Source organism: Prionailurus bengalensis, chromosome A2, assembly GCF_016509475.1.
Source record: "Prionailurus bengalensis isolate Pbe53 chromosome A2, Fcat_Pben_1.1_paternal_pri, whole genome shotgun sequence".
In the NCBI taxonomy this organism is placed as follows: domain Eukaryota; kingdom Metazoa; phylum Chordata; class Mammalia; order Carnivora; family Felidae; genus Prionailurus; species Prionailurus bengalensis.
Genome location: NC_057348.1, coordinates 18,890,957 through 18,911,369, shown reverse-complemented (window position 1 = coordinate 18,911,369; position 20,413 = coordinate 18,890,957). Strand labels below are relative to the sequence as shown.

The window sequence follows — 20,413 nt, the reverse complement described above, 5'->3', positions numbered from 1 at the left end:
TCCCGTAGAGACAGGTTTCACAACTTCCCGGATGCGGCTGTGGTGGGTCACAGTGCAGCCTCCAGCCAGGAGAATGGGGTGGTTCCCACTGCTGCTGCTTCTGACACAGTGTTCAAGGGTCCCTGGTGAGTGCCCCACTCCCTGATCCCCAATTGCCTTCAGGAAGGAGTCAGCCCTAGCTAGGCCCAGCCTGCTATTCAAGCCAGGAGCTCACTTTCCCACTAGGCATGGAGAAATGAGTGCTCTTGGCTTCTTGTGTGGAGCTGGGCAGCCCCTGCCTATTCAGGCCTGAGTTAGAACATCTGTTGTAGCACTGAGGCAGCATTGAAACGGCACAGATGCATGCACACATGCAGGCAATTATCCCTCATGAGCCTGATCTAACCCTCTAACCTAACATATGCCCTAGAGCTGATGAGAGCTCAGACTTGGACTCAGAATGCCTGGGTTGAGTCTTTGCAGGGTAATTTAACAGCCCTGAGCCTTAGCATTCTCATCTGGGAGATGAAATGAGCTCCATAGGGCAGGCACCACCACCCACTGCTCTCATAAAGTGTAGGTTTTAGACCTGAGCCTAGTACTTTGCCCACTGTTGATAACTACCATGTCTGGGCCTGCTTCTCCCACCCTGTACAGGGGTGTGACCTTTGAACGTACCCACAGGGTCCATCCCAGAGGCCTTGTAGCTTTGATCCCCTGAATGAACCAAGCATGGATGTGCTGATATAAATGCATTGACATGCATGCCCATCCCCGCAGGGCAGCGCTCGCCCTTGAATGACTTCCAGGTGCTCCGGGGTACAGAGCTGCAACACCTGCTACATGCAGTGGGGCCTGGGCCTTGGCAAGAACATGTGGCAGATGCTGAGGAGTGTGCAGGGCGTTGCGGGCCCCTACTGGACTGCAGGTGAGTGGCCACAGGACTAGATAAGACTGGGTGGCAGGGGAACCTGGGTGACTCTGTGCCTTGTCCTCCCAGGGCCTTCCACTACAATGTGAGCAGCCACGGCTGCCAACTGCTGCCATGGACCCAATACTCACCCTATACACAGCTGCAACGTTCAGGACGCTGTGATCTCTTCCAAAAGAAAGGTAAGTGGCTGTGGAGAAGGGTGGGCCATGGATAGGGCTGCTGAGGCCTCAGGACTTACTGACAATGGGTCTCTTGCTCCCAGACTATGTGCGGACCTGCGTCATGGACAATGGGGTCAAGTACCGTGGTACGGTGGCCATCACCACTGGCGGCCTACCCTGCCAGCGCTGGAACCATAGGTTCCCCAATGACCACAAGTAAGACACCTCCCCTCTGTCCTTGCCGGCTGGCTCCTGCCCCCACGCCAACACGCATTGAATTGCTGCTCTCTGCACCAGGTACACGCCCACACTCGGGAACGGCTTGGAGGAGAACTTCTGCCGAAACCCCGACGGGGACCCAGGAGGTCCCTGGTGCTACACGACAGACCCTGCAGTGCGCTTCCAGACCTGTGGCATCAAGTCCTGCCGGGAAGGTAAGCCGCTCTGGGTCCAAACTGGAGTGAGGAACATGCCCACGCCCGTCCACGAACCCGCCGCCACTGTCTCTCCAGCCGCTTGCGTTTGGTGCAATGGCGAGGAGTATCGCGGGGCAGTGGACCGCACCGAGTCGGGACGCGAGTGTCAGCGCTGGGACCTGCAGCGGCCACACGCGCACCCCTTTGAGCCCGGCAAGTACGTGTGCGCGGGCTCGGCACCTAGGGGGCCAGGCTAGGGGAGGGGCCAGGACTCCAGGGGCTGGACCAGGTAAATAGCAGGGGACAGGCAGTGCCCGAGGCCCGGGGTTTTGTTCACGCCCTGCTACCGCCCTCAGGTTCCTTGACAAATATCTGGACGACAACTATTGCCGGAATCCGGACGGCTCCGAGCGGCCCTGGTGCTATACCACCGACCCGAAGGTGGAGCGAGAGTTCTGCGACCTCCCTCGCTGCGGTAGGGCACGGGGGCGGGGCCTGGGAGGGCACCCAGGAAACGTGGGGGCGTGGCCTGACTGCGGAAAGAGGAGCGACTGGGCGTGACCCGGAGGTGGACCCACTGGAGTTGGCCTCGGCCTCAGCCCCAGCCCGGGTCTCAGCTCCCGCTCAGGCTCCGACCAGCCTTGGTCCATCCAAGGGTCGGAGGCACAGCCGCGCCACGAGGCCACGACGCTCAGTTGCTTCCGCGGGAAGGGCGAGGGCTACAGGGGCACGGCCAACACCACCGCCGCAGGCGTACCCTGCCAGCGGTGGGACGCGCAGAACCCCCATCAGCATCGTTTTGCTCCGGAGAAATACGCATGCAAGTGAGGTGCGGGCCGCCGCTGGGGGCGTGCTCCTGCGGCGGGGACGTTAGGAGAGGGGTCCTGGGCGGCGCTTGAAGAAAGACGGGGGTCGGGGGGGGGGCGCGGGGTTCCAGCCAAAGGCTGGCTGGCCCGCGGGATGGGCCCCACCAAGAGCTGAGGGAAGCGCCCGCCCAGGGACCTTCGGGAGAACTTCTGCCGGAACCCCGACGGCTCGGAAGCGCCTTGGTGCTTTACGTCACGGCCTGGCATGCGCGTGGCCTTCTGTTACCAGATCCGGCGTTGCGCCGACGACGTGCGGCCTGAGGGTAAGGCCCAAGCTGAAACTGGAGGCCTGGAGCGGGAGGGCTGGGGCGAGAACTCGCCAATAGCCATCCCCGCCCGTCACAGACTGCTACCACGGCGTGGGGGAGCAGTACCGCGGCTTGGTCAACAGGACCCGAAAAGGTGTCCCGTGCCAGCACTGGTCCACAGAGATGCCACACATGCCGCAGTGAGTCGGCCCGCGCGCCCGGCCCCTCCCCTGCCGAACCCTAAAGCGGTACGCCGTAGCCTCTCCAACTGGAGCCCGGCAGGGTCAGGATTACCTTGCTAGGATTTTACTCCCTTGCCCACTCAGGTTCACACCCACCTCTGCCCCCCACGCGCATCTGGAGGAGAACTTTTGCCGGAACCCGGACAGGGATAGCCATGGGCCCTGGTGCTACACTACGGACCCAGGTACTCCGTTCGACTACTGTGCACTGCGACGCTGCGGTAAGTGACCCTCCCTCGGGGCCCCGCCCCCAGCCTCCACCAATGAAGGCTGGCTCCCTCAACGCAGGTGAATTGGTTCTTTCAGATGACGACCAACCACCGTCCATCCTGGAGCCCCCAGGTATGCACTTGGACCAAGTGTGGGTTGGGGTCTCTTTGGGGCCTCCATCTAGTTGGGAGTTTCCCGCGGCCCATCCTGTCCCCCAGACCAGGTGGTGTTTGAGAAGTGTGGCAAGAGGGTGACCCGCCTGGACCAACAGCGCTCCAAGCTGCGTGTGGTGGGGGGCCAGCCTGGGAACTCGCCCTGGACAGTCAGCTTGCGCAATCGGTGAGGCACACTGCCTCTCCTCAAGAGAGGAGCTGAGGATATATCCTCCGTGCTAATGCCAGGGGAGTGGGAACCTGTCCCTGGCCTCAGAGGTCTTGGCTAAGAGATGGCAGGTCCAGCCTGTGTCCCAGAACTCACAGTTTTCTCCTAATCTCTACTCCTCCAGGCAGGGCCAGCATTTCTGCGGGGGTTCCCTAGTGAAGGAGCAGTGGGTACTGACGGCCCGGCAGTGCTTCTCCTCCTGGTGAGCCTCCCTTGGATTTGGGGACCCAGTCCCACCCCCCTGCCTTCCTCTTCTCCTTAGCCACCTTTCCCAGGTGAGCCTTGGGACAGCAGGCTGCATGTCATGACTGATCTAGCAGAGCTTCTCCCCCAGCCATATGCCTCTCATGGGCTATGAGGTGTGGTTGGGCACCTTGTTCCAGAACCCACAGCCGGGAGAGCCAGGCCTGCAGCAGGTCCCAGTGGCCAAGATGGTGTGTGGGCCCTCCGGCTCCCAGCTTGTTCTGCTCAAGCTGGAGAGGTGTGTGACAAGTCAAGAAGGTGTGAGGTGGGGCTGACCCTTGGGGGCTCACATCCTGAGTGCCCTCATTTCCCATTAAAGACCTGTGACCCTGAACCAGCGAGTGGCACTCATCTGCCTGCCCCCCGAGAGGTATGTGGTGCCACCAGGTACCAAGTGTGAGATCGCAGGCTGGGGTGAGACCAAAGGTAAGAAAAAGCACAGCACAGAGGCATGGACTACCCCAGGCCAGGAGGCCTAGCCTCAAATTCTATCCAGAGGCCCTCTCCTTCCCATTCCTCTCACTGTAGGTACAGGGAATAACAAAGTCCTAAATGTGGCCTCGCTGAATGTCATCTCCAACCAGGAATGTAACATCAAGCACAGAGGACGCATACGGGAGAGTGAGATGTGCACTGAGGGACTCTTGGCCCCTGTGGGAGCCTGTGAGGTCTGTACCAGGGTCCCATTCCCAGCTCAGGGAGGGTCTGGGAAGCTGAAAATGGGCTACTTTATCCACAAGGGGGCTAGTCTCTGCCTTGGCCTAGGGCTCTCTTACCAGTTCTTCCATCTACCAGGGTGACTACGGAGGCCCACTTGCCTGCTTTACCCATGACTGCTGGGTCCTGGAGGGAATTATAATCCCCAACCGAGTGTGCGCCCGGCCCCGCTGGCCAGCCATCTTCATGCGTGTCTCTGTGTTTACGGACTGGATTCACAAGGTCATGCGGCTAGGCTAGGCCCAGCCTTCAATCCCATTTACTTTGGAGAGAGAACAAAGGTTGTTGTCAGACATAAAGCTGCCTCTCCTCTTTACACCTGTGCAGGATGCTTCTTAGCCTCTGCTAGGAAATCAGTTGCTGTATGCACGAGGTTCGAGCCTAGCATAGCTGGGTTAGGAGACCTGGTTTTTAGGACTACCTTAGCCTGTGGCCACTGTGGAAGAGCAGGGCCTCACTAGTTCCCTAGACAAATTGGTGGTAAGAGAAGGGTGGTGTAGGGCAGTTTCTAACAGAAGGAGCTGCTGCAGAGACAGCTAGCCTGGGAGTATCCCATTTGGCCCTGACAGGCAGCAGCTGAGCCTCTCACTGTCCCCTCCCTCTCACATTGGAGGTAGGTGAGGTCCTTAAGGTTACCACACCCAGAGCCTATGGTCTCTCAACCCCCAGGGTGAGGCTGGAGTTAGGGATGGCTTGGTACAAAGTACCAGCAGGAACCAGATTCTGTGTCCTCATTTATTATGACTGTATAGCCTACATTCCTCAGCTCACCCATCCATGGAGTCCAGAGCCCAGGAATCCTCTTGCCGATCTGCCAGACCCTGGGGCTCTCCAAGAGGAAAGTGTGGCTTATGCCAACCAGCTCATGCAGGGAGGCATGGCTTCAGCTGCCCAAGTGCGTGTGCAGCCAAAGCACAGCATTCATGAAGCTGTCTGACTCCACCTCCACTTCTGAAAGTGCATGGGTGCTTTTGGGATAGAGCAGGAGCCTGTAGTGGTCGGGCAGCAATGTTTGAGATTGGACGGCTCTCCCTGCTCACCTGCCCACCAGCTGCCAGGGCTGTCCTGATGCACTCACCGAACAGGCACGTTCCGGGCCTTGAGGGCACGGTAATACTCCATGCCTTGCTTGAAGGGCACACGCCGGTCCTCCTGGCCTAGCATCAGTAGTAGCGGTGTCTTCACCTGGGGATGTGGGGAGTGGTAGTGAGCAGGGCCCCAAGGCTCTGGACAGATTGGCAGCACACTGGGCAGAAGGAGGGATGTATACCTGAGGGGTATACTTGATGGGTGACTTGTCCAGCATCTCAGCCCACACGCTGACGTCTGGCAGGCAGTCACTGCTGTAGGGGAAGCCAGCCTCCACCACGCACCTGCAAAAGACTGTGCTGATGCAGCCCCAGGAGCCCTGAAGCATGTAGGGGCTCCATGGGGGTATGAGGTGAGACAGAGAAGGGCAGGGACCTGTGGAGCACACTCACCAGTCAGGGATGTCAGTGGAGCCCATCATGGAGGCAATGTTGATCACAGGGTTCCTCACTACACAGGCACTGTAGGTCTCAGGATACTGACCAATCAAGTGGCAGGAGAGGAAGCCACCGTGGGAACCACCCATAAGAGCTACTCGGTCAGCATCAAAGTGTTCCTCCTGGAGCACCTGCTCTACTGCAAACTACAGGGTGGGGCAGAGTGTGCTGCAGCCAGCTGCCCACCCAGCTGAATGGAACACACCCTAACGGTTTACCCCCCAGCCCCTGCTACCTGGACATCCTTCACATCCTGGTGGCCCACGTTGCCGGGAAGGGAGAGGATGCTGTCCTGGCCAAAACCCGTAGAGCCACGATAATTCACTGGAAGCCAGAGAGGAACCAGACAGGGTGATTAAGGGACATTCCCAGCCCTCTGGACACTCTTTTCACCCATCTGTGAAGTAGGCTTTGAGGCCAGCTGTACCACAGACTGCCAAGGCGAAGGGGCCAAGAGATTTGAGGCTGTTGCCCAGTGACCACAGCACTTTCCATGGAAGTCCCCATGGACCCTGAGGCTGGGCCACGCCAGTTCCTGGTGATGGTTGCCAGGTCCAGGCTGCAGAGAAGCCTGGAGACTAGGGTGGTACCTATGATGCTTGTACAAACCAGACCACTCCATCACCCTCCACAGCCTTACCACCGCCACAGCGCCCTGCTCACTCACCTAAGAGTACTGCAAAACCCATTTTGCAAAGCATGGCTGGGAACAGCATCCAGGCAGTGACAAAGGATGAATGGGGTCCCCCTGCAGACATGGAGCAGAGGGTGAAAGAGCCAGCTAGGACGAGTGATGAGAGGGCAGGGGCTCCTAGACCAGGTGCCTACCATGGGGCATGACGACCATGGGCACTTGGGTCTTATCTGGAGGGTTGCTGGGCTGTAGAAGGATTGCTTCAAAGTCAAGGCCAGCTGCAGGGAAAAGACAGCAGTCAGCAGAGCCAGTCCTGCTGCCTAGGGGCTTCCTGAGCCGTAGCTGCAGCTACCTGAGCTGTAGCTGGGGCTGACCTCTGGAAGAGTGATCTGGCCAAGGTAGCCTGCACTGAGACACTTGGACCCCAGGAGTCACACTCCTGCCCTAGTCAAGGACCCCAATCAGTTGGAACAGCATTTTGGATGAGGGGTGGCCAGAGACCTCAAATAAGGCCTGTCTTCTTTGAGCCTTGGTTTCCCTACCGCAGAGGATTTGGCCTGGTGATGCCCAGCCCTGATACCCAGAGTAGGTGTCCAGATACCTAGAGTAGGTGTCCAGATACCCAGATGCTATTCCCCATAACCATGCCTAAGAGGAACAGAAAATCTCTTAGAGGTAATCCCAAGAAACCCCACAATGTGAGACCGGAGGCAAGAACGGTGACCACAGAAGCCGTGTGCTGGGGAACTTGGAGAAGGTGTCCCTCTGCCATGGCCCAGCTCACCATACTGCACATTCTCTTGCTCTGGCGGTGGCTGCAGTACCCGGATGGCCCAGGAGATGTCCGGAATAGGCTCAGCCTCCTCCAGGGACACCCACAATACTGCCTGCTCCTTCCCTGCAGGAGGCAGGAACCCAACTTTCTGCCAAGGGGAAAGAGTGTGTCATAGGTGGTCTGGCTGCCTCCCTGCCCTTCTACCTCTGCCCAGGGTGGGAGGTGGGCAGCTCTCACTATGCTTGGGCCTTCTACCCACCTCCAGAGGGTACATCCTCCAGAGAGACTCCTGTTGTGAGCTGGTATATACAGAGGCACAAACACGCACACACCTCCCTTCTGAGCCTTTAGGTTCTACTATCTCCTTGTGCTCTGCTACGTCAGAGTATTGGCCACTTTCCCAGGCACCCTGTTCTTTATAGAGCAGACCTACACCTGGTAGTTCCAATGGGTGCCAGACCTTGTGGACCATCCTGGGCCTGCGTCTTGGTCTCTCAAATGCTAACCAGCCATAGTCAGACTCAGGCCAGTTCTCTGACCTAGGGAGCTCTGCCTACTCAGAACCCTCACCTCCTGGTCTGGGGCCCACCAACACTCACCAGGCTTGGGGGCAGGCTGGGCGTGGAGAACTGTGCCACCATGAGGTCCCGGTCAATTGCCAGCAGCTTCCAGCTTCCACCAGACCCCCCTGGAGAAGGCAGATGCTACCACCTTTCCCACCCACTCCCTGCATAACCAGAGTCCCAGGCTGGTGGCTGTATTCCAAGGTGTCCCTTTTACCTTGAGAAGCAAAGGGATACCCACAAAAGGACACCCTACTGCACATAGCCATGGGCGAGCCTCCTGCTTAGTCCCTTGTTCATCCAGCAGATGCTAACTAAGCCCAGGGACTGCCAGATCTGGGGACACAACAGACTTCCATGGCACGTCCACCCACCACTTAATGACTACAGTCTTCAAGGCTGGCAGCTAGGCCTGGGGGGTTGGAGTGCTGCTGATTCTGGGCAGTGGGGTCCAAGGAGATTCTTAAGGAGGGAGTGTATCATGCAATACAGTTTAGGAACAATACTTTGAAAGCTTTGTGGAGGAATGACTATTGTCAGGGCAGGCATAGAACTCAAAAGACATTTTAGTGGCAGCGTCACAGGCCCACATAAGAGGAAGATGAGGGAGCCAACACAGGGTTCCTCATGGGCCTTGGGATGGCAGAGCCGCCTCTGAGGTTTTGGAGGCCAGGGAAGGATGACTCTGGCAGATCTTGGCAAGAGAAAACTTTGTAGGTTTGAGGAGCAGGGGTGTGCGGAAGCAGGGCCGGGATGTGCAGAGCAGAGTGGAGAAGGGAGGCAGTCTGTTGGCTGGGAAGGTCCTGCATGGTCAGGGTCCTTGAGAGATGCAGTAAAGGCTGCAGAACAGTCAGCGGTGCAGAGTGGCCCAGAGTGCCACTACTGCCCCATGTGCTGGAGTCCCAGTCCCACCCCTGGCCTGGCTGGCTTGCTCACCAGCCCTGCTCACCAGCTGTCAGGGAGGTCACAGTGCCCATCTGGGTGTCCACAACAAACAGGTCCTGAAGCAAAGGGGAGCCCACATGTGGCACCACATCCAAGAGCCCTATGAGTCCCTCTCCCACCTCCTCTCTTAGGGACCTGTGGGCCAGGGCAGGGCTGTAAGCAATTATGGCAACAGCTCCTCAGTGCAGTAAGTAGTGGCTTGAAGGCCTGGACTCAAATCCCAGCCCCATCACAACTTGCTGCCTGACTCTGGGCAAGGCAAGGAATGCCTCCGAGCCCCTGAAGTAGCACGAGGAACAAATGATATCACACTCAAAAGTCTGGCACACTGTAGGTGTCTCCACCCAATTCCTGGGAGAAAGCTTCTGTCCCATCTCTGTCAGTTCCCTGTATAGTGTTTGGGGACCCACCCTAGTGGCAGCCCCCTTGTTCTCCAGCTGGAAATGCCTGGGAGAAGGGGAATCACACATTTGCCTCAGGAGGAAAGGCCAAGGGTTCTGTCGTGGGGCACCAGGGCAGGCAGCAGCCTCCTCAAGAAAAAGTAAGTCCAGGACAGGGGCAGGCAGGGAAGGGACTCGCAAGACCTTATGGCTAGGAATTCCAGCTAGCAGTGTGCATATGCTATGCCCCAGGCCCAGGGCTCCTGGAGGTTGGTCAGAGAGTCTGCCTCTCAACACAGGGCCCCTTACCTGCCGGCTACGCTGAGCTGAGTCAAAAACCACTCTCTGGCTGTCAGCTGACCAGCATCCCAAAGGCAGAAGGCTGCAGTAGATCCCAGAGAAGTCCTCTGCAAAGATGGGAGGGCTGAGGGCTATATCTGGCAGTGGAGGTATGGGAGGTCAAGACTATGAGGCAGGCTGGGCTGCTGAGGAATTCACAAGAGGCCCCTGCAGCTGTGACAGAATGGCAGTCTTACACATGGGGATACCCTAGGTGATGAGGGGGTGCCTGAAGAGGGGGCTGGGGGTGGACACCTCTGAGGACCCAGGAGAGGCAGAGTTCAAGAGCTTCTGAGAGAAACCATAGCTGCTTAGAAGAAAAGCACTGGCTCTCCTATGAACTGCTCTTATTGGGTCCCTGATAGGGACCAAGTGCTGTAACCAAGATGACACCTTTCTGTCCATTATGGTGTTTAGCAGAGTGCCCGGCAAAGAGGGCTGAATAAATTCCATACTTCAACATCACTCATTTAACCCTCACTACAATGCTATAAAGAAGCACAGATCCATCCCCACACAGATAATAAATGAAGCTCAAAGAGGTGAGGACACCACCCAAGGACCCATAGCTAATAAGGAACAGAGCTGGGATTCAGACCAGATCCCCACTACTGTATCCCTGCAACCCCAAAAGAAGATAAAGACAACATATCTTGTTCACTGGACCCCTGGAACTGAGCAGGTGTCCTGAACAAAGAGACTATAACCCCTCAGGTCCTTGGGATGGTTCAGGATCCCAAACAAAGCAGTGAACACTTGAGACTGTGACCAGACCCTGTTGGCCAAGAGCCACCCACCCAGAGACCCCACTGACTCAAAGGCTTGGATGGGACAAACGCTAGGGTGGGGACTGGGAGTGGAACAACGCAGTACCCTTGAGCTTGGAGCATTTCAAGTAGGACATTCCAACCTAGTGCACTTTCTGAGACCCCACTGGAACAGAGGATTTAACCAGCCACTGGAAACATAAGGTCTACCGAGGAGCTGCAGCACAGGGATGAAACCATCTAAATCCCCTGCCAGCTTGGGCCACTCTGATCTCAGCTTTGGTCCAGCTGACTTCCTTCTATCAGAACCGCTCCCTATGGTGATGGCCCCACTCCCTGTGCAGGCTGGTCATGGGGCTGGCCCGACAGGGAGGGATACTTCAGACGGAACCCTGGAAAGAAGAGCTGAGGCAGCTGGCCCTGCATGCAAATGACAGATGGAGGGAAAACAGAACTGCAGCTTCACTGCATCCACCCAAAGACATACCCCTTACCTCCCAGCTGCCGAGGCACGACGTCCACCACCACTGAAGTCACCTTGGTATACCAGTCGTACTGCAAGAGAACACCCTGGTCAGGCCCACCAAGGGACTGGCAGCGTCCTGAGGGCCCAGAGCTCTGTACCCATCCTCTTCTCTGATAACCCTGGGTAGCCTCAGGGGAGGGGAGGACCTGAGACAAGCCCAATGTATCTCCTTTCTGGTGACCTGGACAGACATCTGGAGGGGCCTCTGACTTTCACAGGGAGCCCAGAGCTCTTCTTGGGGAAGGACTAAGACTCTAACTGCACACTTTATCCTAGCCCCTTGCAGAGCCTGGCCGATGAGAAGAAAAAGGAGGAGCATTCTCGTAGACAGAGGGTGCTCCAAGGTGGTGAGTCCTGACAGCAAACCCCCCCCCCCCCCCCCATGCCAGCATACTTAGCCTCCAGGGACTGGCCCTGGGAAGACAGGCAGAACTCACACCATCACGGCACCCAGGACAGAAGGGTGCCCATGAGGGGCCCATGAGGAGATGAAGCTGACCCTTCTGCTCTCATCCACCATCCCTTCCTCTTGCTGACCACTCCCCGCCCACCTCCAGCTCACCAGACATAGCTGACTACATTGATGATGGGGGACCAGAGATGGGTACTGCAGGTAGATGACGCGACACTGGTCTGGGCTCAGCCGGGGAGAGGACACAGCCAAAGAGTCATCTGAGAGAAGCTCTAGACCAGATGAAAATGTGAGCATCATGCAGTCTGGCAAGGCCAGCGTGTGTCAACAAAGCACAGGTGGGCACCAGCACTTACCACACTGACCCCCGGTGAGGTCCACGTAGTAAAGGGCTGACCTGGAACCACCAGAGAGACACTCAGCTTCAGAACCAGCCTGAGCTGTGAGGCCCCCTGTCCTGCTCTGCTTCCTCACCTGCGATTGGTGCAGAAGCGGATGCCCAGCCTGAAGGGCTCATGCCACCAACCTACAAACACCACACCTGTGTCTCCAGGGGCCCAGAATGCCTGTAAACAAAACCCCAGGGCAAGTGTGAACAAGGAGCAGTGGCTCAAGCAGGGCCCCCCAGACTCCAGGAGTGGGGTAGGCCAAGTCAGTGCTAACCTGTCCAGGGGACACACTCTCAGGGACCCCCTCAAGCACAGAGATGTTGCCGCTCTCAACATCCAGCACGCAGAGCACAGGAGTGCTTTTGGAAACCATGTTTTCTCCCCAGTCTTCGTAAAACACAAACTGATCCCCCTAAGAACACAAGACACTCAATGCCCAGCCTGTCTTGCCTGCCCCTAGAAGTCAGCGCCCTCCCCCCCCACCTCCCCCAGTTCGGGCAGGCACAATGTGGTCAGGGAGCACGCTGAGCCCTAGGCTGCCCAGAAGGACCTTCTTGGACTGGCCATGAACATGAGCACCTTGACAGCCTGGTCTGGCTTCTTCGGCCTGGCCATTTCATCATCGCTGCCACTAATGTCCAAGGCTTTTGTCTGAAAGAAGGACTCAGCCTTGGGGCGCTTCTTCTCTGCCACATACAACAAGTGTGTCTCCGAGTGGGACCAGGACAGGCAGCCAAAGCAGTCTGGGTGCAAGGAAGGCTGATCAGGGGGAGCCCTGGGCTATGGCTGCCCCTCCTGTCCACCCTGTCTGCTCACCAGCCAGCTGTCTCACCGTCCTCATACACAAGCCCATGTTTCTCCAGCAGCGACAGGTTGAAGCTCTTGAGCTTCCGGTTCTTCTCCCAGACCTGAGGACATCTGGGCATCAGGTTACCTGTCCCCCTCCCCACAACAGAACCTCATCTGTGGGACTGAGCCCCCAGTTGCCCATGACCTGGTCTCATGCAGACCCACCTCCAGGAACTGCTTCTCCTCCCCAGGGCTCGTGCCTCCAGCCTTGCGCAGCACAGCTTTCATGGCGCCTGAAGGAGAGTCTCTGCTCAGCAGCCTGAAGAGAACACAGGTAGCAGTTCGGGATTATACAGTGATAGCCCCATCCTGCCCCCTTATTGACCACAACCTCTTAGACAAGATTCTTGACACTTTGGTCCCACATCAGCCCCTGCAGCCCTTCTAGCTCCACCATGGCAGCTGGCCTTGCCTCTCCTGCCTGGTGCAGAGGCTGTACTCTCCTCAGCCTCCCTGAAGCTCCATGGGCTCTAGTCCGGGCCCAAATGTGGACAAAGCCTCCAGTGCTTATCAGGCCATGTTACTGAGCTTACAAGGGGCAAGAACCTGGCTCCTGGCCTCCTTTCAGGGCCCTACCTGCACCAAGACACATGGTACACAAGGCTTTCATAAAAGGTTTGCAGATGGCTATGGTTTTGCCCACAAGCTTCTTCCCTCAAACTTACTCCCCGCGGGTCTCCACACTGTTGCCTGCAGGCCCTGAGAACACCACTGAATCCCCGTCGTGGAACACCAGGTACTGGCGGCAAAATCGGATGTTCTCCATGCGTTCCAGGTCCCTCTGTGTCCACTCTGTGAGGACAGGCATGAGACTGCTAACAAGACTGACCAGTCCCAGTACAGGCTCCTCTCAACACTGCCCCCACCCTAGGAAGGCCCAGCCCACCTCCCCAGTCTGTCTCCAGATATACTGGATGCAGGATGGACAACACTTGGCCACAACTCAGGTGTAGGCCTGAGCCGATGGCATGTCAAGAGAGAAATCACTACTGCTCCCAGTAGCCACCACCTCCACTCTAGAACTTGACAGGAGCCTGGCACGTGTAGGGGATAGGTTGAGGGGGTGAGCCTACAAGGCCCACACCAGGTATCCCGGTCTGAATTCTACTCCCACACGCTCAACTCATGCCATCAAGGGCACCATGCCAGAACACACCGAGCAGCGTCCCCCATACACCTGTATGTAGGGTCCTCTGAGGGGTGCACCCTCCCACCCCTAAGTCCACGTTCTCCAAGCCCTGTCTTCTTCTACACACTCGTGTGCACTGTCAAGCATAAAGCCCTCCACATCTCCCTTCTCTCCACGAGAGCGCACGGCCCCGGACTGGGCCTGCCACTCGATTCCCCTCCATACACACACCGGTGTGCACCGTCCGATAGCGGCCCCCGTACTGCGTGGTGACATCCGGGCCCAGGCAGGCGGCGCTCAGTGCGGGTTGGCGGCTAAGACCCCGGTACAGCGCCGCCGCCTCCTCGGGCTCGTTCAGCAGCACCTGCGCAGGGGACACACCAGGGTCAGGCCCGGCTCGGGCTGCAGGGGCCACGGGCACCGCGGGCCGAGCCCTCACCTGGCGCTCCATGATACCGCTCGGCCGCTGGGGCGGGACGGGGCGGCGCGTGCTGGCGCCCGGAAGTGAGGCTCCGGGGGGCGGAGCCAGGAACGGCCCCGCCTGTTGAGCCACCGAGCATAGTGGGAGGGGCGGGTGTTCTGACGAATGGGCGAGGACCCTAAGCAGAGGGGCGGAACCTCAAGGGTGAGGACGCGAGTTCTGTGAGTCTTCTGAGCTTTGGACCCGGGAGTCCGGGAGGGTGGGGGCAGGTATCTGGAGGAAAGGAACAGGCATTTCCGGGAGGGCGAACTGGTCTGAGGCCAAATCCCAGACCTGGTACTAGGAGAGGAGGAAATGAAGTCTCTGAGTAGAGGGGCTGGCTCTAGGAAACGGAACACAGGATCGATCTGTAGGCAGTGCGGGGCCTGTGAGCAGTTACGTGGCTCGAGCGAGGAGGTGAGGTCTGAGTCGGGAATAGCCAGTGAGGTGAAAGAAGCTAGGTCAGACGGGGGTGGGCCCTAAGAAGGACAGGGCCTTGGGGGGGGCGGGGACGCGGATCAACAGATCTTTGAAGATAAGGGCGGGGCGGGACGGGGCAGAGCCAAATAAGGGTCGGATCCACGAAAAGGCGAAGAGGGCGTGTCCAGGAGAGGCGAGGTAGGGTCTGAAGCTGGCCCCAGCAGGCATCTTCCGCGGCCCTGGGGCTGACTGTTCCTCCGGGTCCATTACGAAGCAAACATTCACCAGCAGGTACCAGTCCCTGTTCTGGAGGGGCTCCCAGGTAGATGCGGAGAGAAGGACCGAGGTGCACTCCTGTGGCGGAGCGCGCAGAGCCCTGGGGTGCGGGTTAAAGAAGGGCGGATGCTGAGCTCTCCGGGTGTCGCCTGGGCTTATCGGCCACCAGGCTTACTCTAAGAGCTATCTGTCCTTGCAGCCCTCAACCGCCCTGCTCAGTGGCACCTTACTGGGGATCATGAGAGGGTGGGTGGATCTTACCTCGCCAGGCCTCATCCAAAACTTTTGGGTGCAGAGGGCCTGATGGGGGTCAGGCCGCACCCAGAACCAGAAAACTTCCCGTGGACAGGAGAACCTGGGCAGGTAGGCTCCCTCAGTGCAGTGGCACAGGACTGGGTGGGTTATGATGGCAGAGGAGGGCGGGAGAGACTGGGCAGCAGTCAGGCTAGTAGGGATGTCCCCTACTCCATATACCCTGAGCCTGGGTGGTCTTCCACACCTCAGGGACCAGGCTTCCTGCACTCTGCCTTGCCTCTGAGATCCCCACTTGCCTGGACTGCAGCTTCCCCTTCCCCATCAACCACATTGGACTAGTTAAGTAAGAACAGTCCCTACTTTCTGAGGCCACTTGCACTTGTGACCACCGAGTTTGTACAAGCCTGTCAAGGCCAGAACTGAGAGGAAAGAGTGACCGCAACCACCAAGCTGAGTGGAAAGGTTGAAAACTAAGATGTTCATCACAGTGTTATTTATTATTTTAAGGAAAATCGGGACTGTGGTGCCCAGCCTTCAGGGTGTGTACTGTAGACTGGCTATAAATTCATCATGCAACTCTCTGGAGGTTGGGCATTGGAGAATAAACGTCTAAGTACCTGGGATGAACATGTAGAAATAAACAGGAGGCTAGAAAACAGAAGGTACTGCACCTTCTGGCTTCTGTTTAAAATGAAAAAGAAAAACAGGAAGTAAGGACATATGTTAACATACTAACTCTGGAGGAAGGTCAGAGGTGAGGCTGATACTCTTTTCCTTTATCTGTATCTTAAGAATTTTCTAGCAGCTCTGGGTTACTCTAGTAAGGAGGTTCACCCATGCTGTTGGGAAAGAACTAAGGTCTGGCAGCCTGCAAGAGTTGAGGGGTTGGGAGGAGACATAGCAAGGTAGATAGGTGTGGTGCTTGTTGGCAGCACCAGGGGGCAGCACCTGCTCACCTGGCTAACCAGGAACCGGGGCCAGAAAGAGGCACAGCCTGGACACACCCGCCTTGGAGGCACCATCCCTCAACACCTGCACAGTGAACTAACTGCTCCCTCCAGGTCCAAACCTGGGACCTGCCCTGAGCATGTTTGTGGAGGACCCGTTGTTTTTGGCCAGCTTGGTGTAGACTTAGCTGTGGCCTTGCCAACACTTCTACAACATACCCCTTTTACTCTTCTCCCTTTAACTGTAAACAGGACTGTCACAAGTTTGAGGCTTTGTTCCTCTGGCTAAGCCTTACCATTTCAGAAACCATCCCAGAGACAGTCTGTAGGTTGTTTATATCAAGTCCTTTTATTCTGATACCACAGAATTACCTTGTCACAATACAGGGGGAGGGACACTGAAGTACCACGAGTTCTCACAGAGCACAGGAGGACGGCACACAATTCACAAGGTCATGTGGAGGACTCGGGTCATTGCACTTAACAACTGTAAACTTGTTTGTTTCACTTTGTACAGCACTCTTCCCCCCCTCCAAGGAGAGAAGGAAAGAAAGGGAGAGAGGCAAGAAGGGAGGGAGGGAAGGAGTGAGGGGAAAGCAAAAACAAGACATGGAAGCTAGCAGAGAAAAGGCTTTGGGCAGCCACCACTCTCCAGGGCACTGCGCTTGGAGAGCAGGAGCTGATTTGATCCCAGAGGCTGAGTGGGGCAGACACGCACACACATACACATTCACACGCTTGTTCACATGCATACACACACAGTTATCTCACGATTTCCATGGCTCTCCAGCGCCACCCCAGTGCACGTGGCAGCAGGGCTGCTGGTACCCAGGGAGACAGAGATGATATCTCTGAGGAGTTTCAGTTGGTCAGGCCTGTCCCTCTGACCCTGTCGGAGTCCACGATGACAAGTATTTACAGATGGGGGGAGGGTGGCATGAGGGCAGGGGAAGGGCCATGCTGCCATGGCAAAGGATCTGCCTAGAAAACTCCACACAGGTTCCACAAGACAGGCCATAGTTACTGCCACTGCTGCCCTCTCATCATGGGCCCTGAGACCACATTCTCTTCCCAAGGACTAAGTGGGTGGGTGGGAGGGGACTGTTGCTGTGAAGTGAGTGCATTAGGCCCTGGAGTGGGCAGAGACAATGCCCTTGCTCATGACACTGGGGAAGCAGGTATGGAGAAGGCCTAGACCACATCCCATAAACTCTGCCCATTTGGAGATGGGCTCGATGCTCCCCCACTGCCAAGGTACCAAATGCTGGTCCCTCTGTCTCTGGCTGCAGTGCCTCCAGAGTCACAGCTGCATCTACACAAGGGCTGGGACACTTGTGGCCCAGAGGGGCCTGCTCCAGCCACCTTCACAAGGGGTGATGGATACAGATGTGTCCTGGGGGTACAGTGGGGAGTGGCAGATGTCAGAAATTTCAAACTCAGAAGGCTTGGTCACAAAGGAAATTTGCTGAGAAGTCAACATTGTAGAGCCTAAGACTGGGCCCGATGGAGGCTGACCTGCTGTCCTCTCCCTGCTTGCTCCCTGTTCCTGGTCCCACCCCCTGGCCTTTAGTGGGAAGGATTACTGCCTTGGTCCCCCATATGTCCAGCCACAGGCACATCCCCACACGGACTTGGCCCTGGGTAGTCAAGGTGATGAATAGTGGCCTCCCTTAGCCCTTGCTCAGATGGGGCTCTTACAGCCCAGGCCTGATCGCTGGGATGAGGCAGGTGTCCTAGGGGATGGGCAAAGCCCAAATCCAGGAGGACCAGGGTCACAGGCCCAAAACAGAGGTCAACAGCCTCCTGCCCCATCCACAGCTGCCAGAGGTAGGCCAGGATCCCCCTCTGAAGGGCTGTGTAGACCTTATAGGAAAGTATGAGAAATGTGGACCCCTGAGAAATGCATGGTGCAAACCAGAGCAAACTGGAGGAAGGCCAGGCCTCGAGGGGTTGGACAGCCACTGCCTGCTGCACTCCCGGCTCAGTCACAGAGAAGCTGACAAGCAGTGCGATACTTGGGCTTCCGAGATGGGGGGGGGGGGGGGGGGGGGCAGGGAGTTTAGGTCCTGGAGACAGATGGAAAGAGGGTCACAAAAGAACCTTCTGTGAATTTTGCTATTGAAAAGCTTCCCAAGAAACTCAGCGTGAAGCCACTGTCTATGTGAACACCTGCTCTGGTCCAAGATGACATTGTTAGCTGTCCTTGCCACAAGTGCCAGAGACCTAGCTCTTACTGAGCACTTGCTGATCCCCTTGTCCCAGCCTAGATCTCTTGGCTCACAGACCTTGGAGCCCCCACCGAGCTACAAAGAAGAGGCACGGAGCAGGTACAGTCAGGATCTGGGGTCCCTAGGACATAGCCAGACCCTGCCTCTGTGTCTCTGGCCAAAGACACAGCCCAGCTCTGTGCCTGAGCCATGTCCCACTGAAAGGGGTGGCCAGACGCCTCTGGCTCAGGGATGGGATAAGAGGGGGAGTGACTTACAGATGGAAATCATACAGCAAACCTTCAGAATGTTCACCCACACATTCCTGTGTGGGCTCCAGCAGCATGTCTACTCCAAAGGCTTCTTTTCACCTGCTATCCTGGTCCGAGAAACCTGCAAGGTATGCGAGGCCCTGCTCTGCCCGCCCCGCAGCCTGCACGCTCAGGCAACAATTCCAGCAGGTCCTCACTAGCTCGTGCAGAAGTCAGCTAGAAGCACTCCTGAAGGAGAGGTTCTGAGGCAAAAAGAACTCCCAAGCAAGAGGGTGGAGCAGTTAAAATGGATGAAATCGTGCAAAAAGGCTGCGAGCTGTGCATGCTCCACTGCAGGACAGGCGGTGACTCACCTGGCAGCAGCGAGTCCTGCCACAGGTCAAACATGCCACAGACTGAGAATTTCACACACACAGTGGGAGCAGGGGGCGGGGGGGGGGCGGGCGGTGTTTGATATGAGCTTATCTATCCAGTTTCTCAATTGCATGTTTGCAATTAACTCCTTATACATAACATGGAATTTATTAAATATTAACAGTTGTCTTTGAGGGTTTATATTTCATTGCATAGAACGTTAGAGATGAGACTGGTGGGGGTGCCCAAGAGGAAGGGAGGCCCCCAAGGTAAGGGCCTTGGGGAGGAATGCCGCCCAGTACGCCAGGTGGGTGGACGGTGCCATACTCCCCAGCACAGGGCTCTGGGCCCTGCCCTCGCATGGCAGAAGCCCTGGCCCCTCTGCTCTGAGCATGCCCACTGGTGATGGCTTAAGAAGGACTGGATTGCACAGTAAACAGAGGCGGGCTGAGGGGCCTTCCTAGACCTCGCCCTGGGGTTGTGCTCTTGGTGGCCTGCTGCCCCCTATTGCTTCTGAGTCAACATTCTCCCTGTGCTGATCAGGGGCAGAGCAGAGAGGAAACCAAACCATCGGTCACAGGTGGTGGTGGAGGGGAGAGGCAAGGAGGCGAGCAAAGAAAAAGAAGGGGGAGAAAGAGAAACAAAAGAAAACTGCTTATGAGGTATACACGTAAATCAAACTGAAATGATTAAGGCTGTTCTTGAAATCAAAAGAAATCCCCAGGTGTATGAACAAGGAGCTGGCTGCTCAAGATGATGGCGGTGTCGCTGGGATGCTCACAATGGCTGGGGAGTTCGGGGAGGGGGGGGACGGGGGGGGCGGATGGCTTTGAGATGGTGGCAGGCGTGCTAGCATGCTGCCACCCATGGGCTGGGAGAAGCCTCAGCCAGTGCCCACGCTGCTTTTCGGTGCTATGGCCTCTTATTTCAGCGATGAGACAGTGTTAGGTCCTAATATTTGTAAAGTTCTCCCAACCCCATGCTGGCCACATGGAAGTCTGCTCCGATGTCACCCAGAGGGCAGGGTGAGGGGAGCAGGGCCCTGTGGCCACAGAGGGATCCGGGCCAGCTGGAATGTGAAGGAAACGGAGCCCGGGGCCCCCAGCCCTCAGTCAAAGCCCCTCTCCAAGGCTGTGGAAAAACTTCTGGCATCGTGGAGGGAGGGCAGTGTCCGTCAAAAAGAGGCAGCCTGTGCCCAAACTCTGTGTATAACGCATAGGAAGCCTGGCTGGCCGGGCCGCAGAAAGGCGGCTGTGGGAAGAGCAGCAGGACTGCCGAGGTGGCAGGGTGTCCGGAGAGGGCTCCTCCCTCCCAGCGAAGGCTATTCCTTGAAGGTGGCGCCCTGAGGAGAGCAGTGTCTCTGGAAAGACAATCACGGGTCCCCCGGGGCCAGTGGTCTCAACGTGTCCAGCAGATGCTTCACCCAGACAGCTGCTGTTAGAAAACATCCCGTTCTCAACGGAGGCCTGCCTGCCACGTCCCACCTCGTGTGAGTCTTTGGGCCAAGGGTTTGCCAGATTGCAGATGCTTAGAGGAGAAAAAGAGGAAGGGGGAAAGAAGGAAAGAAAGAAGGATTTTGTCAAGAGCTGTG

At 57.2% G+C, this 20,413-nt stretch overlaps 4 protein-coding genes across 8 annotated transcripts in view; 1 reads left to right on the top strand and 3 right to left on the bottom strand.

The window, feature by feature from the left end:
* The window catches only part of RNF123 (ring finger protein 123), a 37,411-nt gene extending 31,829 nt beyond the window's left edge, over nucleotides 1-5,582 (bottom strand). Inside the window, exon 1 of the mRNA XM_043590402.1 lies at nucleotides 5,476-5,582. The gene's annotated coding sequence lies outside the window, so the exon portion shown is untranslated. The remainder of the gene's footprint in view (nucleotides 1-5,475) is intronic.
* Nucleotides 23-4,713, top strand: MST1 (macrophage stimulating 1). Of its 4 annotated transcripts, none has more exons than XM_043590410.1 (18): nucleotides 23-125; nucleotides 760-907; nucleotides 980-1,092; nucleotides 1,176-1,290; nucleotides 1,372-1,508; nucleotides 1,587-1,703; nucleotides 1,847-1,965; nucleotides 2,146-2,314; nucleotides 2,489-2,619; nucleotides 2,683-2,804; nucleotides 2,931-3,067; nucleotides 3,153-3,188; nucleotides 3,275-3,395; nucleotides 3,562-3,639; nucleotides 3,772-3,918; nucleotides 4,000-4,106; nucleotides 4,209-4,348; nucleotides 4,476-4,713. In XM_043590410.1, the coding sequence occupies exons 1-18, from the start codon at nucleotides 32-34 to the stop codon at nucleotides 4,635-4,637; spliced, it is 2,193 nt and encodes a 730-aa protein (XP_043446345.1). In that variant the 5' UTR covers nucleotides 23-31; the 3' UTR covers nucleotides 4,638-4,713. The 4 variants fall into 4 exon arrangements, with proteins under 4 accessions (XP_043446345.1, XP_043446344.1, XP_043446342.1 ...); XM_043590409.1 differs by having other exon boundaries at nucleotides 2,130-2,314; nucleotides 2,702-2,804; XM_043590407.1 differs by having other exon boundaries at nucleotides 1,587-1,707; nucleotides 2,702-2,804.
* Nucleotides 5,119-14,164, bottom strand: APEH (acylaminoacyl-peptide hydrolase). The gene is made up of 22 exons (XM_043590406.1): nucleotides 14,071-14,164; nucleotides 13,863-13,995; nucleotides 13,168-13,294; nucleotides 12,668-12,761; nucleotides 12,486-12,561; nucleotides 12,233-12,396; nucleotides 11,928-12,065; nucleotides 11,739-11,830; nucleotides 11,621-11,661; nucleotides 11,415-11,536; nucleotides 10,821-10,881; nucleotides 9,530-9,627; nucleotides 8,845-8,896; nucleotides 7,932-8,020; nucleotides 7,342-7,480; nucleotides 6,752-6,835; nucleotides 6,591-6,671; nucleotides 6,159-6,247; nucleotides 5,879-6,069; nucleotides 5,668-5,770; nucleotides 5,476-5,582; nucleotides 5,119-5,386 (listed from the first exon to the last, which is right to left on the bottom strand). The coding sequence occupies exons 1-22, from the start codon at nucleotides 14,080-14,082 to the stop codon at nucleotides 5,281-5,283; spliced, it is 2,199 nt and encodes a 732-aa protein (XP_043446341.1). The 5' UTR covers nucleotides 14,083-14,164; the 3' UTR covers nucleotides 5,119-5,280.
* Nucleotides 14,165-16,315: 2,151 nt separating this feature from the next.
* BSN (bassoon presynaptic cytomatrix protein) overlaps nucleotides 16,316-20,413 on the bottom strand; it is a 95,321-nt gene continuing 91,223 nt past the window's right edge. For both annotated transcript variants that reach the window (XM_043590397.1, XM_043590398.1), the window contains one exon: nucleotides 16,316-20,349. The gene's annotated coding sequence lies outside the window, so the exon portion shown is untranslated. The remainder of the gene's footprint in view (nucleotides 20,350-20,413) is intronic.

Coding starts and splice junctions, on each gene's coding strand:
- MST1 (XM_043590410.1), top strand. CDS start 32: ATGCGGCTGTGGTGGGTCACAGTGCAGCCTCCAGCCAGGAGAATGGGG. Junction 3,396..3,561: donor ACAGTCAGCTTGCGCAATCG/GTGAGGCACACT, acceptor CTACTCCTCCAG/GCAGGGCCAGCATTTCTGCG. Junction 4,349..4,475: donor CCCCTGTGGGAGCCTGTGAG/GTCTGTACCAGG, acceptor TCCATCTACCAG/GGTGACTACGGAGGCCCACT.
- APEH (XM_043590406.1), bottom strand. Junction 8,021..8,844: donor TGTGACCTCCCTGACAGCTG/GTGAGCAGGGCT, acceptor TGCCTTCTCCAG/GGGGGTCTGGTGGAAGCTGG. Junction 6,248..6,590: donor GGGTTTTGCAGTACTCTTAG/GTGAGTGAGCAG, acceptor TCTGGCTTCCAG/TGAATTATCGTGGCTCTACG.